This window comes from Adiantum capillus-veneris, chromosome 17, assembly GCF_014529385.1.
Source record: "Adiantum capillus-veneris isolate H3 chromosome 17, ASM1452938v2, whole genome shotgun sequence".
NCBI classification, from domain to species: Eukaryota; Viridiplantae; Streptophyta; class Polypodiopsida; order Polypodiales; family Pteridaceae; genus Adiantum; species Adiantum capillus-veneris.
In genome coordinates, this window is record NC_140947.1 from 143883098 (window position 1) to 143898035 (window position 14938).

Below are 14938 nucleotides of genomic sequence, written 5' to 3' on the forward strand. Positions count from 1 at the left end.
TACTGTGGCCACTGCTAGTTGTGAAGCTGAGTACATGGCAATATTCATAGCTACGGTTTAGTGTGTATGGCTCATACGCCTTATGGCTAACTTGGGTGTTGGATAGGACATTGCCAACATTGTCTACATTGACAGTCAGAGTGCATTGGCGATTGCAAGGAACCTAGCACAATGCACATTGAGGTGCATTATCACTATGTGAGAGAGAGACTTTCAATAGGAGAGATCAGCTTGGCTTATGTGCCAACACATGACAATTTTGCAGATCTTTTCACAAAGGCATTGTCTTGTGAGAATTTCAAAGCTTTCCGCAAAGCTTTGGGCTCACTCCCCTTTCTGGATTGATCTTGTGCTCAAGGCATGGCACTTCCCTGTACTCTATGTGCTAGCTCTTCTTCATCACATCACTCCCATGGGGAATTTGTTATCGTACATATGTGGTAGTGATGTGTGCGGTCCTAAGTGTGAACACACTTAGAATCGTCGGGGCATTTTTTTCCCTCACTAGGAGGTTTTTTCCTCGTGTATTGTATATACGCCCATCATTCTAGGGCTAACTAATCTTTCCATTGTGCACTAAGCAATACTGCTCTTTGTTGTGTGGCTTGAGCTTCTTCATCTCCAAGCTGTGTGTGTTTCCGTGCAACCCTATTTCCAACACGTTTGTGTTCTTCTAAGGACTTAGACTACATCATAGAAGACTCTTGTAAGCCCTATGTACGCAAAAAATTCTTTCCATCACTCAATTGAATGTGCTTGGAGCATTTGCCAACCCAAAAGGTGTGGCAAGATATTTGTACAAGCCAAAGGTGGTCTTCAAGGTTGTCCTGTGAATATCTTCTGGTACAATTTGTATTTGATGATGGCCACTTTTAAGGTCTATTTTACTAAAGTAGGTAGATCCTTGTAGCTTATCAAACAAATCCTCAATCCTTGGGACTGGAAATTTGTTCTTCATTGTCATCTTGTTTAATGCACGATAGTCTACACACATTCTCTATGTACCATCCTTTTTGTGCACTAATAAGATAAGAGAACAAAATGGTGAAGATATAGGTCTTACCATTCCTTTTTGCACAAGATCGTTAACATGTAACATAATCTCGTCTTGTTGAGCTAGTGAGACTTGATAAGGAGGCTTGTTAGGAGGAGAGCTTCTTGGTAGGCGGTAACTCTCTTGGGATGTCATCGATAAAAAGATAAGCATGCTTATTTAGAAATGAATGAAAATCACTTTCTACTTTTAATGAACCATTAGAAGAGTCAACATTATTTTTAGGAACATCCTTGACAACTACCACGTAAGCAGAAATAGAACTCTTTATTGATTTGTCAAAGGAGTCATGAGATACATGCGTGCCGCTTCTCATTGACTCACAGAGTAATGTCCATACCCCTGTGCTGAAATGCTACCAACCTCTCTGGAAATTTGATAGAAGTAGCCATATGATTGAACCATGGTCTCGAAGCAACACATTCTCATTCGTCAGTGGAGAGATGAGAAAATCCTTTTTGTCCACATACCCTTGAACATGAAGCCTTAACTTTCCAATCAAAGGTATGAATGGAGTCTCGTGGTCCTCAAAGTGTTCTTCATCAAAAAGCAACATGTGTTTGTCCCATCTCATGAGCGTGTATCCCTAGCTTGAGGTCATGACTGTTGAGATGTCGAGCTCTACATCTTGAGCTGGCATCCACTACGGGTCTTGGCCGCTTACGGAATTTACTCACTGGCGCGTTAGGTGACCGACACGAAGGATCTCTGCCAGTGATTCTACAGCTGGACTACACCTATAGTGCCAGCCTAGTACGCTTCTAGCGAGTTCACACTTAGTGACCGCATGTACATATGTGTTACTTTTCAGTTTTAGCACTTAGTCATTTTTGTACTCTCTTTTCTATACGAAGAAGAAGAAGCTTTCCATCTCTGTGTGCTTTGTGCTTGTCTTGTGTAGCTCTCTTGCATCCTCATTCTTTACAATGGCAGGGTATGGGTGGTTGTAGATCGGTTGACTAAACTTTGTAAGTTTGTTCCAACCACTTTACGAGGTCATGACTTGGAATGGGTGGTCGTAGATCGGTTGACTAAACTTTGCAAGCTTATTCCAACCCAGTCCACAATTAAAACTCCACAATTAGCTATGGGTTGCCCAACAATATTGTGAGTGATCGTGATCCTAAGTTTAACAATCATTTTTGGAGATTTGTGTTTAAATGGTTAGGTATACAATAGGATCATTCTAAAACAGATAGTCAGTCTGAACGTGTTAATCAAGTGCTAGAGGATATGCTTAGAGCATACGTTAACAAAAAGAAATCAGATTAGGAAGATTATATCCCTATTCTCGAGTTTGCTTACAATAGTGCTAAGCATGTTGGTTTTAGTTGTTTTATGCTTATGTATGGTTTTCAACTTAGGTCATCAGTTATGGTGGGGTTGGCAATGAAAAACTTCAACAAGTCAAGGATTTTCTCGAAGACCACATGGAAATGCAGGGACTGGCTCATCATTGAAATGTTCTTCAAGCATATGATCGATATAAAAATTATGCTGATGAGAAACATTGGCAAGTTACTGTCACGGAAGGGAAAGAGGTATTTTTGCGTGTGCCAGAGTATTCAGAAAGTGTAAAGATTGGGCCAACACCTAAATTATCTTTGAGATATTATGGGTTTTTTAAGATACTAAAGTGAGTTGGAGATATGGATTACAAACTCTCACTACCTGAGCGCTTTCGCATTCATTCGGTATTTCATGTAAGTCATTTACGTAAATGCTTCCATAGGGACGACCATGTCATCGACTGCAAATTTTGGTTGAACTCATTGAGCCTGGAGCCCAACCGCATGAACATGAGCGTATTCTTGATTATCACGATCTATGTACGCATCATCATGTGCATCGACAAGCGTGAGTTAAGTGAACAGATAGATTTGAAGAAGGTGACACTTGGGAAAACATCGGTGTTCTTGAAAAAAAAAAATCTCACTTTTGTTTTCGAGGATAAAAACACTTCTCGAAGCGGGGAGTAATGTGAGGCCAAGGGCCAGTTTGAACCGAGCTTGGGGGGGCCTATCTAAAGGGCAAAGGTTGGGTGGAGAGACATGTTCTAAACTCCCTTGTCTCACACTGTCTCTACCTTTCTCCATTTCTTCTATCTCTCTCTCTCTACTCCTTTTTTCTGCGCTCTTCCTCTCTCTATTTCTTCCTCCTCTCTTAGTATCTCTCAATAAACCTCTCTCTATTCCTTCTATCTCTATCTCTAATTTTTTTGGGGAGAATGTTTCCTTCTCTATGTACATTCTATTTCTACCTCTCCCCCTCTCTACGTACATTCTATCTCTACCTCTCTCCCTCTATGTACATTCTATCTCTACCGCTCTCTATTCCTTCAGACTCTCGTTCTAATCCTTGATAAACCTCTCTCTCTCTCTCTCTCTCTCTCTCTTCTATTGTTTCTATCGCTCTTTCTATCTGCCACACATAAACTTCCCTGTGTATAAATTCTATCTCTCAATAGATGTCTCTCTATCTTTGTTTATTCAAAATTTGAAATGGGGAATCTCCCTTGATTTCATTGGGAAGACGAATTTTCAAAATCAGAAGCACTTACTTACTGGATTTTGCATCTGATTCTTACACAGAGGGACTTGGCTCTAAGGCTAGTTACAGATTGTGTGCCCAAGATTGGGCTCCCAGACGTGGAGGCCAAGGGGCGTTTTTCGATACGCTGCGTAGAAAGGACGGAGACCAAGTTCTTGGACATGCGTTACTCCCTGCCCAAGCTCGTGTGAGGGTTGAGGTTCTGCCAACTCACCCAGTGTCGGACGACAAACCAATACGATGGACGCGGCTGTTGAAAATTCCTTTGCTTTTGGAGAATATATTGCAGCTAGTGTGTAATGCCTGCTCGCATAGGCAGTGTGTATCCAGCCCTGTAAACTAAAACATTCCCTCTGGGCGGCCGTCCAGTCTGAAAATACTCTTAACTCTAACACACATACAAAGGAGCTATTTTCTATAAGGACAGCATAAGACTGAGTAGTGGTGCCTCGGTGTATTTGGTGTTGAGCTTCTGTGAAGGCGTCTTTGCACACGCCTCCTGCAGGAGCTTAGCCTAACTTCTCGTCCGTCGCTCTTCCGGCTCCAGCGAAAATGAGAGAGTGCATCTCCATCCACATTGGCCAGGCTGGGATTCAGGTCGGCAATGCCTGCTGGGAGCTTTACTGTCTCGAACATGGCATCCAGGTACCACCTCTTCTTCTCTTGCTCTTTCTTGTCGGCAGATCTATGTTTTCGGCTCTGCAATTGTTCCCCCCCCAGAGGTCATTCTTTTGTTCAGTACACAGTCTTCGAATCTGTATTGAGTGCTGTATTTTGTGTTCCCTCTTTGCTTCTTTCAACAGATCTGCTCATGAAATGCATTCTCTTACAACTTTCTAGTAGGGCTAAAATAGGTGTCACCCTTCGTTTGAGAAAGGTTAATTAATTATGGCATTCTTTGAGAAATGTATGCTATCACAGGATTTGTGAAATTTCCATATGCTTCTTAAGCTTGACGACAGATCTGTCGTTTGAAACATAGATGGTGTACAAGAAGGTCTCTTTGTTTTTTTGTTTTTCATTTGCTAGAACTAAAGTCATGCATTATCACAGTGCGCTGTATTGATTTCTCCTTTACATAATTGTTTTTTTCTATTCTCTGGATGTCCAGATCCACAGCATTTTAGCTCTTTTGCATTTGTGTATTCTGTGAACATGATTCTTGTTGTATGGATTTGCCCACTTTGTCAGAGATATTACTGCTTAGATTGATTGGTATCTTTTCTGGTTGTTGTTTTGTTTGTGCTAAATCTTGTATATGTCTTAACTCCAGTGTCAGTGCAGAATTGATTTTTGCTCGAGAGTCCTGCTGCTATCATGTTCAATTGCCTTAGACAATTCTAGAAACAGTCGACGTATGCTTTTACTGACAGTGTTTTTGCATATCGATCATAATGTTGACGACTTCTTTTGTTTCTGATTATGCAGCCAGATGGTCAGATGCCAAGTGACAAGACTGTTGGTGGAGGAGATGATGCATTTAACACTTTTTTTAGTGAGACAGGGGCTGGGAAGCATGTGCCAAGGGCCATCTTTGTGGACCTGGAGCCAACTGTGATTGATGAGGTGCGAACTGGCACCTATAGGCAGCTTTTCCACCCAGAGCAGCTCATAAGTGGCAAGGAGGATGCTGCCAACAACTTTGCCCGTGGCCATTATACCAGTATATTTTCTTTTATTTCATTGATTTTACCGTTTTTAGTGTAGTGCATTAATGCTTATTGTTGTCTCTGCTTATAATCTCTATCTAAATGTGGTAATATTTTTCTTAATGTTCAGTTGGTAAAGAGATTGTGGACCTCTGCCTTGATCGCATCCGCAAATTGGCAGACAATTGCACAGGCCTGCAAGGTTTTCTTGTCTTTAATGCTGTGGGAGGTGGCACAGGGTCTGGCTTAGGATCGTTGCTTCTTGAAAGGCTCTCAGTTGATTACGGTAAGAAGTCCAAGCTGGGTTTTACTGTCTACCCTTCTCCGCAGGTGTCAACCTCTGTTGTGGAACCATACAATAGTGTGCTCTCTACCCACTCTTTGCTGGAGCACACTGATGTGGCTGTGCTGCTTGATAACGAAGCAATCTATGACATCTGTAGGCGGTCGTTGGACATTGACCGGCCAACTTACACCAATTTGAACAGGCTAGTCTCTCAGGTAATATTACTGTGCTTCTCCTGTTCTTGGCCATTTTTAGCGCAGGGTCCCCTGAGCGGCATCCGTTTATACATTTAGGTTTTTACATTTAGTGCTCTCTTTCTTAACACACCCCTCTCCTTTTATAAATTTCATGCGGCATGCTGCTGCAGGTTATTTCATCCTTAACAGCCTCTCTCCGTTTTGATGGTGCGTTGAATGTGGATGTTACTGAGTTCCAAACCAATCTCGTGCCATACCCAAGAATCCACTTCATGCTGTCGTCATACGCACCTGTCATTTCTGCAGAGAAAGCATATCATGAGCAGTTGTCTGTTGCTGAAATTACTAATAGTGCCTTTGAGCCCTCCTCCATGATGGCCAAATGCGATCCAAGACATGGAAAGTATATGGCTTGCTGTCTGATGTACAGAGGAGATGTTGTTCCAAAGGATGTCAACGCGGCCGTTGCAACCATCAAGACCAAGAGAACAATCCAATTCGTGGACTGGTGCCCCACTGGTTTCAAGTGTGGTATCAACTATCAGCCCCCCACTGTTGTCCCAGGAGGGGACCTGGCTAAAGTGCAGAGAGCAATTTGCATGATTTCCAACTCGACCAGTGTAGCGGAAGTGTTCTCTCGAATTGATCTCAAGTTTGATCTCATGTATGCCAAGCGAGCATTTGTCCATTGGTATGTTGGTGAAGGTATGGAGGAGGGAGAATTCTCTGAAGCACGTGAAGACTTGGCCGCTCTTGAGAAGGATTATGAGGAGGTGGGTGCAGAAGGTCAGGACGATGATGGTGGAGAAGAGGAGTACTAGGAAGGAGTATTGGGGAACTATTTTATGCTATCCGAATGTTGGGATTGTTTTGCGTTGACAGTTGGTGATGTGTGCTTGCTTGTGTGGGTGTGAAAGAGCAACAGTTGATTGGGGGAGTGGTACTTTAAGAAATAAAGAGGTTTTGTTTTAAGCTCCATTGTGCTACTCATCTCTGAAGCTTCAAGTAACTACTAATGACTTTTTGCAGCAGGAATAATAATGCATGTGCTCCTGTTCTAAATCTGAATGAGCCTACATATGAGTGAAGGCAATGATTTCACTTTTTTTGGCCCTAAGAAAACAGGCCTTGTAGGAGAAGGAAGAAAGGGATAGAATTCTCATTTTATTGATTTTTTGTCTGAATGTCCCATTTGAATTGTTCTATACATTTTCAGAAAGGTTAGCATCTTCAGTGATTGGCCCGGCTCCCCTGGACCTTGACGGTCGGGAATGGACACTTAGTGACCATTCACTCATAATACCTGCTCCCCCATGGCTCCCGGCCTCCGCCGGTCGCCAATGGGTCGCAGGTATTATGAGGAATTGACACGAAGTGTCCATTCCCTACCCCATCCAAGGGTGGTGCAAGTTCCGTTACTGACTTGACTTAGCAGGTAGGTTTGGCCAACACTATTGCTTAACTGCATTTTTTGTCTGAACCTTTCTAACTTTATTATGATTTAGCATCAAGGAGTACGTCTTATCAATGTTGAATGCATCTTCGAGACAACTAATCATAGAAGATTAATTGGGTAATAGAGCCCCTCAAACTTGTCTTAATGCTCAAGGATTGTTCTAATTCTCTTTTAGAATTTTTCTCTATTGAGTGTTGATAATGATTTATGGGTAAATATGACTTGGAGAGGCTTGTCCATGTACACCCACATGAAGTTGAGAGTCGTCCAAACAAACCTGCAGGAAGCAAGCATAAAAATTCAAATGACTCAGTTGTAGGAGTGCAAGCCTTGATGTTGTAGCTCTCTTGTTTGCCCTCCTGTTTGGTTGAGCACTCCATAAATGTCATCCAATACTTGTTCAAGGTCCAAGCCTCTAGTAGGTAAGTAGGTGTCATGATTTTAGAAAATAACTCATGCACTCTGTGAACATACAAAGAAGACTCAACGTTGAGAACTCACGTTGGATGGTTGGTGGGTGGTGCATGCGCAGGGCTGGTTGAAAATTGTCATAAGCACTTCATTTCAAGGTGGGTGGTGGTGCATGTGTTTGGGACAATTGAGAACATTATGAGGAGGGATGAACAATATATGATCCTTGGACAATTTGGGTCCTTGGTTGCTCATCTCACCACCTATTAACTAGGAGGTGACTCCAATAAGTATGCTTTGCTCAATTTTTCTATTCATCGTTTGGGGAGGTTGACATTCATTTATACGAGCATGTATATTGAGGGTATTATGTTGTACCTTGGCCTGGTCACTATCTAACATGGGGTTCTTCAAAGGGGAGCTAGGGCCCAAATCAGGCGGCAGGATATGGGCTTGACCTCCTCTATCAAAGCCTCAAGGGTAAAAACAAGGGTAGTTTGGACTCCCCCATACCCAAATGGACATGTGGTGATGCATGATAGCTTGGTGTTAAGGATTTTATGTGGGGAGCATGAGGTCCAACCCTCTCTGATGTGAGGGTGATAAACTAGGGAAGAATTAGGTGCAAAGCTGGGCGTAAACAAGTAGACATAGTAAAAAACAAGGACAACCTTTAATTCTCTTCACATTTTTCTCAAAATGTTGAGAATTCATAATGTTTTAGCATTGGTGGATATTTTAAGCACTTTCTTTTCACGTCAGTGTCATTCAAAATCATTACTAGTAATGAAAGATTGGAGCACTAAAATTAAAATCCCCTTCTATTGGCCCTACATTTTAAACGTCTCTATATTGGTCCCTCTATCCTAATGGCACATTTTCCTCCCTTTGGACAATTGGACGGTCTAGTGACACTTTATTCTCTTTGGGAGACCTTGTGTTAGGTAGTGAAGTGGGTCGCGTAAGAAAAGTGATTCCTATTGATGTACACACCTCAACTACAGTGTCCCATAGACTCCCATACACACTGATACTCGGCTGATTTCACTATTGGTCGGCTTTGTGTACACGTGTGCGCGCATTGTACATGTAGTGGGTTTTTTAATCCACCTTCCCATTCTCCCTATCACATTTTAGTTTTTTCTTGACCCATAGTACTTTGGACTTGTCTTGAAGAATGTCTCTCTACAGGGTGATCCTTGACACCATTTGTAAATAATAATACGAGAAATCTAAACCTACACTTGTAATTGGTGGAGCCATGATAGTATCTTTGGCCTCTTTTTGGAAAAACCTCCCCTTGGGAATGCATTCAAGCCAGGTGATGGCTGATGCTATATAATTTCTCCCCCCATGGGATGTACTTGCTTGGGTAGGAGGTTACTTTTTTACCCACCCATTTCTATCTCTCTCAATACCTAGTTTTTCATAACTATGAATAGTCTATAAGGACACTTTTCCTAACTTGAAAAATGTCTCTTTTTTTCCCTCCTTATCGAAAAAGGGTCTATGGTTGCGGGTGGGGATGGGAATGCTCCTTGGAATTGTAATACTCCTTTGGAAGGATTTGAATCCTACGCCTTGTATCGATTGAGTCGTGTTAATTCCTTTGGTTTGTTTTCGCATAACCCCATATGGGAAATGCTTCCTTGAGATGGGTAATGCATTGATAAATTTTCTCCCCTTATGGGGTGTGCCCTGTGAACGGATGTGCTCTCTTAGGTGTGAAACCCCCTTCCAATCTCTCTCTCTCTCTCTCTCTTTCTCCTGTTATGGAGATTTCTTGTGTTGTGGGAACTTGGCCTAGTAAGTTTTATTAGTTTGGACATTGGACCTACCTTGGGGTATTCGTCTGCATTAGCTACCTTCTGTTGTGCTACTATCTCTATCCCCTCTTTGCACTGTGGAGGTCATCTAATTCGGACTTCTCTTCTCTCACCCCTCAAGTCCAATGAGCAAACATGAAACTTGAAAAAACTCAAAATAAAACAACTAAAGAAATCCAAAAAACATTCATTGGTAAAGTTGAAGACTTTGTAGACCAGCCTTCCCTTATTTGTGAACCTTGCATGAGAAGCCTTCCCTTGCTTCTCAGCTTCTTCTCTTAAGGAAATCTCCATCATGCCAAGTGTTGGTCTATGCTTGACGAAGGGAAAGAGCTTTAGCGACTATATCAACAATATTCTCCTTGGTGAAATTGCAATGGTGTAAAACTATGTCTCCACTTTGCACCTTCTCCCATGAAGCGTTCTCTAAATTTAACGTGCTTGGTCTTTTGATGCATCACTTGGTTCTTTGTTGGTAAAGATTTAGTGGAGGTGTTGTCAAATAGGTGAGGGTTGGCCACTTCCATTGAAGCCCAATTCATACAAGCATCTTTGCAACCAAATCACTTTACAAGCTGATTAAGTAAGGGCTTTATCATCTGCTTCTATTGATAGAAAGATTGATGGTGTTTTGCTTCTTGGAGCTAATTCTCTTTCTATCCCCTAAATCTGTTGCATAATCTCAATCACTAAAGCCATGCAGATTGAGACCATCTTCTTGAACCTAAAGAAAAAAATACCTTTCAAGTATCTTAGTACCCTCTTGGTTGCATTCCACTGAGATAACTTGGGAGCTTGCATGTATTGAGCAAGTGAGTTGATTGTTAAACAAACTCTAGGCCTAGTGATTCTCAAACAAAAAAGAGATTGTATGAGTTGTCTATAGAGTGTAGCATCATATGTAGCACCATGCTCATCCTTAGTAAGCTTAAGAGTGGACATGCCAAACATATCAAGCAGAGAGTGGAGGTGCTTTTGTTGAGAGAAGAAGATATCCCCTTCTTCAACCTAGGGAACTAAGATCCTTCATCGTAGACTCCTCGGTGAGTTTGGATTTCACATCCTCCACCATAGATTCATTGCTTCTTATCAAAATAAGATCATTCACATAGAAAATAACTTGTAGTAAAGAGTGTGATCAACATGGCTTCTTTGGAATCCTTGAGGATGGACGTGATCATCAATCCTTCCATACCAAGCTCTTGGAGCCTACTTCAGTCTATATCAACTCTTGTTGAGCATACATACCATGTCCTCTTGACCTACAACAACATATCCCTTTGGTTGCTACAATGTGTAAATTTCCTTCTCAAGGAGTTCATTTAGGAAGGTAATGTTGACTTTTATTTACTTAAATTTCAACTTAATTAAAGATAGATGCTAAAGAGACAAATAACATGATGGAACTCATCTTGGTTATAGAAGCATATGTCTCATCATAGTCCATGTCATATTATTGAGAAAACATTTGGCTACTAACCTTTGCTTTGTGCCTATTAAGGCTTGCCTTCCTTATTGAACTTGAGTGTGTAAAGCCACTTGCAGCCTGTTGCTTTCTTATTGGGAGGTTGTGGATATTACTTTGATGTCTCATTATTGTAGAAAATAGCCATGTACATGTCCATGGATTCTTGCCATTCCTTCTTGGTACTTGCTTCCTTGTAGGTATTAGGCTCTTCATGTTGCAAAATAACAAGTGCGTCATTGCATTGCTAAAAATTTAATGCATTACCTCTTTGAGATGTCAATTTTTGAAGTTGTCTTCTAGTCCTTGAAGATCTTCAAGGGCTACTTAATGCTTCTCATCTTCTTCCTCTAATTCCTCTATCCCCTCCTCTTGTACAACCCGTGGTACTTCTAGAGTGGTGATGGAGAGCTTGTATCCAATACTGAAGTTGGGGTTGATTTGAAGCGTGCATTCTCGTCAAATATGACATCCCTTGAGATGAATGATTCCTTCATTGGATTCAGAATAAGGATGGCGGATCATAGAGTAGTCCAAGCCATTGGACTTATTGAGAACATGCTGATAAGAGTGGGGAAATAAAAGTTCAAAACCAGCGTTCTAGTGTGAAACGTTCAAAGAGTCTATGGTATATTTTTGGGAAGACCATGGCTCAGGATTGTTGGAGCCATACATGACTACACAAAACAAATCTTAATTATCCAAGGCTCTAGTAGAACAATTCAAATAAAGATAGACATCACCAGAACATGGAGAAAATCTTTGAAACCAGAGGAACTATGTAAAAAGTATGGAACGAAGAAGATTGAGAGGATGCTTGCCTCCATGAACATCTTTCCCTTGACAGAAATTGATCTCATGGTAGTATTGATGGATACGGAACAAGCTGATCGACAGAAGTAGCAATATCCAAAATAATTTACTGAGCTAAATTTTGGAGAAAGGTCAGTTCAGATTGATGAACCCAATTCAGAAAACAGTCCAGTAACTTTGGATGAAGAAACTCCTATAGTACTCATACCAAATGTTCACAACGATCTATCGGAAGTCAAAAATCCTTTTAATGACTATTCTTTTGGTATTTGGACAGACAAAGAAGCCGAGTCATTGGCCAAGAGAAAGGGAGGTGCGCCAAACTGGTTACTTCCAGATGATCAAGAATTGGAAGAATGGAATCTCGGCTAAATTTCATCTTGCTCATTGCCAGAGCTTTCACTATCTGAACCAGAAGGGTTCTCCTTGAATGTCTTTATAGTTCCAATTCATTGTTTCACGTCTAGTTGCTGGTTGGCTTTGTGATGAATCCACTTGATCGTTCCTCAGGCCAGTATTTTCAGCTTTGGCCAAGTTTGCTTTAACTTGTCTTGCTTCATCTACTAGACTCTGTACTGTAACAATCATAGACTCCTCACGACTAGCTGCTGCCTTCTCCTTTCTTGGTTCCAAAGACTGAGGTGGTAACTTTTAAATGGTTCAAGCTTCTGAACACTCTGGTTGTTTTGGTAGCTTACTTGACAAATTCTCAATAATTTTTGCTGCAAGCTCCCTCTGCTCGTGCCATTCATCTACAATCTTCTCTTTACCCTTAGCCTTCCATACCTTTCTCTGCTACTCCCACTTTTTGGCTTCAGCAGCCTGACTCTCTTCATCAATAGGAAGCTCTTTCATCACTACCCCCTTGTTGTTAGTGACTACCCTCACGGGTACTGGTTATGGTGTTTTTTGATCAATCACGTTTGGCTTAGTCGATTTTGGACACTGAGCTGCAAATGGCCATACTTGCTACATTGGTAACAATTTAGATTCTTATTTGAAAAATTACCCATGCCTCGACCTCTACCAATGCCTTTTTGGTATCGACCTCGACCAATCCCATTACTTGTGCTGGTTCTGGTTTCTTTAGTCCCATTGGTTCGTTCTGCCTTAGATACTTTTGGATTGGTGAATGTGATCATTGACAAATCCTTACCTTTCTTGAAACGTTGAATCTAAATCTGCAATTGTTCTAGACATGACCAAAGGCTTTACAGTAAGTGCCTTCGGAGTAGTCATTAGACATATGGTCCTTTGATCGACATTTGGAACACCAGATTTCTTCTTTCCTCACTGAGGGTCTTATCTTTGCTATCTCAACAATCTGTCTACACATTTCTTCAATCTTCTTAGTCCAGGACCCCTTCTTGGATTTGCCTTTCTCATCTGATTCGTTGTCAAAAGAACTAGAGCTAGAAGCGAACCGAGAGCTCTCTTTAGTAGAAGATGTATTGTCATTGGATTGTCTTCTCATGTGGCCCTTTTCCTTCTTCGCTTGCTGCTCTAAGTCTAGTGCCCTTTGTATCAGGTCATTAAATTACTTCGTCGGTGTTGGTACCTCTTGCTCTCTCAATTTATTACTTGGAAAGCCATTCAAGAACCAAGCTCTCATTTGTTTCTCTGATGGAGGTTCTTGTACTTCTCTGGTCAATTCCTTGATTTTTTCCACATAGCTCCTGAATGACAACTTCCCTTGCTTGATCTTACCAAGCTCACAGAGAATATCTTCATCCCCAATGTTGTCTAATATTCTAGCTTAAAGGCTTTGATGAGCTTGTTGTATGATCTCAAGCGGCATGCTGGGTAATGGTAGTATCATTTTCGAGTTGCATCCTTCAATGTTTGGGAAAATCACTCCTCCCATTCATCTTCATCAATGTCTTTCAACTCTCCATATTGCTCAAAATCTTGTATGTGTACATCAAGGTCATCCTTTTTATCACCTTTGAATTTAGGAAAAGAAATTTTCAGGTTGTTGGAATGTTCATTGCTTTTACTGACCCTGATTCAATGTGCTGGCTTCCTGTCTTGTGACTTTTTCTTGCTCACTATTAGCCTCATAGTCCTCTGTCTTTGTCTTTGAGATTGTTTCTTCTATGGCCTTGTCCTAGAGCAATTGATCTCAATGCACTATGATCGCCAAAATAGAATGAGCTGGATGTGTTCAGACAACTATTCTACGTTGGTACTAGAGTTAGAGATGTCACAGTCAGAAGCATTAGATGAGACTTCAGACTATTGGAAAAAACTGAAACTGGAACGACCAAAGACACAGGAACTGGAACTGACACTGGAAATGTAGTCAAAGAAATGTTTTGAATACAACTAGTAATAACATTGGAAGTACAAAGTATGCCAGCAAAGCGGCTATAGAGTTATAGAGAGAGCGTGGAAGTACAAGATGTAATTACAAGATGATTACAGAAGTTACCAAAGTTCTCAAAAATGAATAGCGGATCCTATTTATAGTGGCAACGAACAACAACATCCTTTGCAATTTGTTGCAATTTGATATATTGTGGTAACTTGCAATTTGTTGCAATTTGACCTTCCTCTTCATCAAGAGGTGCATGATATATGTGATAATGGGACATTTCATGAGGACACATGCATTGTGGATGCATTGGTGAGTATGTATGGAGTATATCTTGGAGTGATATTAAAAGTGAGGCCCTATGAGGCCTCTCTATCTAGATGTTGCCTCTTTGATTGCACTCGGTGCAACTTATGTCAAAAGATCTTCATGTTTTACTAAATGCAAAGTGATTTTTTTTTTGAAATGTAATCACAAATGCTTGCATCTTGGAGGCATTGGACACTATGTAAGAAGGTGACATACACAAGGTGAGTGTCTCTCTCAAATTGCAATCACTTTTCCAAGATGTTGGCTTTTACATTACATGCCATTACAAGATATGTCAAACATGCACAAAGAAAAGCTATATATTGTTTTTGTTGAATGCAAAGTGAGGGCCCTTAACAGCGTAATTACGTATGCTTGCATCTGGTGGTATAATCTAAGAAGTAAGATGACATGGCCAAACAAATTCATGATAACATTGTTAGTGCGGGGCTCTTGGAAATTCACCAAAATTCTTGAAAAGAATTTATATTTTGTAAAATTCTATTGCGAGTGGATAAAGAAAGTTATCAATCCTAGCATCATAAATTCATCATTTCTAGATATTAAAAAATATTAAAAGTGATTAGGAATAGTAAAAGACGGTCTAG

The 14938-nt window shown here is 40.9% G+C and overlaps 1 protein-coding gene across 1 annotated transcript; it reads left to right on the forward strand.

The window, feature by feature from the left end:
- Positions 1–4035: 4035 nt before the first annotated feature.
- Positions 4036–6712, forward strand: LOC147438242 (tubulin alpha-4 chain-like). The gene is made up of 4 exons (XM_086487538.1): positions 4036–4249; positions 5033–5267; positions 5384–5754; positions 5907–6712. The coding sequence occupies exons 1-4, from the start codon at positions 4157–4159 to the stop codon at positions 6555–6557; spliced, it is 1350 nt and encodes a 449-aa protein (XP_086343664.1). The 5' UTR covers positions 4036–4156; the 3' UTR covers positions 6558–6712.
- The last annotated feature ends 8226 nt before the right edge of the window (positions 6713–14938 follow it).

Bases quoted from the DNA above. Each gene is read 5' to 3' on its own strand.
- LOC147438242 (XM_086487538.1), top strand. From the start codon at position 4,157: ATGAGAGAGTGCATCTCCATCCACATTGGCCAGGCTGGGATTCAGGTC. The intron at 5,268-5,383 runs GTATATTTTCTT...CTTAATGTTCAG, and splicing joins TGCCCGTGGCCATTATACCA to TTGGTAAAGAGATTGTGGAC. The intron at 5,755-5,906 runs GTAATATTACTG...ATGCTGCTGCAG, and splicing joins TGAACAGGCTAGTCTCTCAG to GTTATTTCATCCTTAACAGC.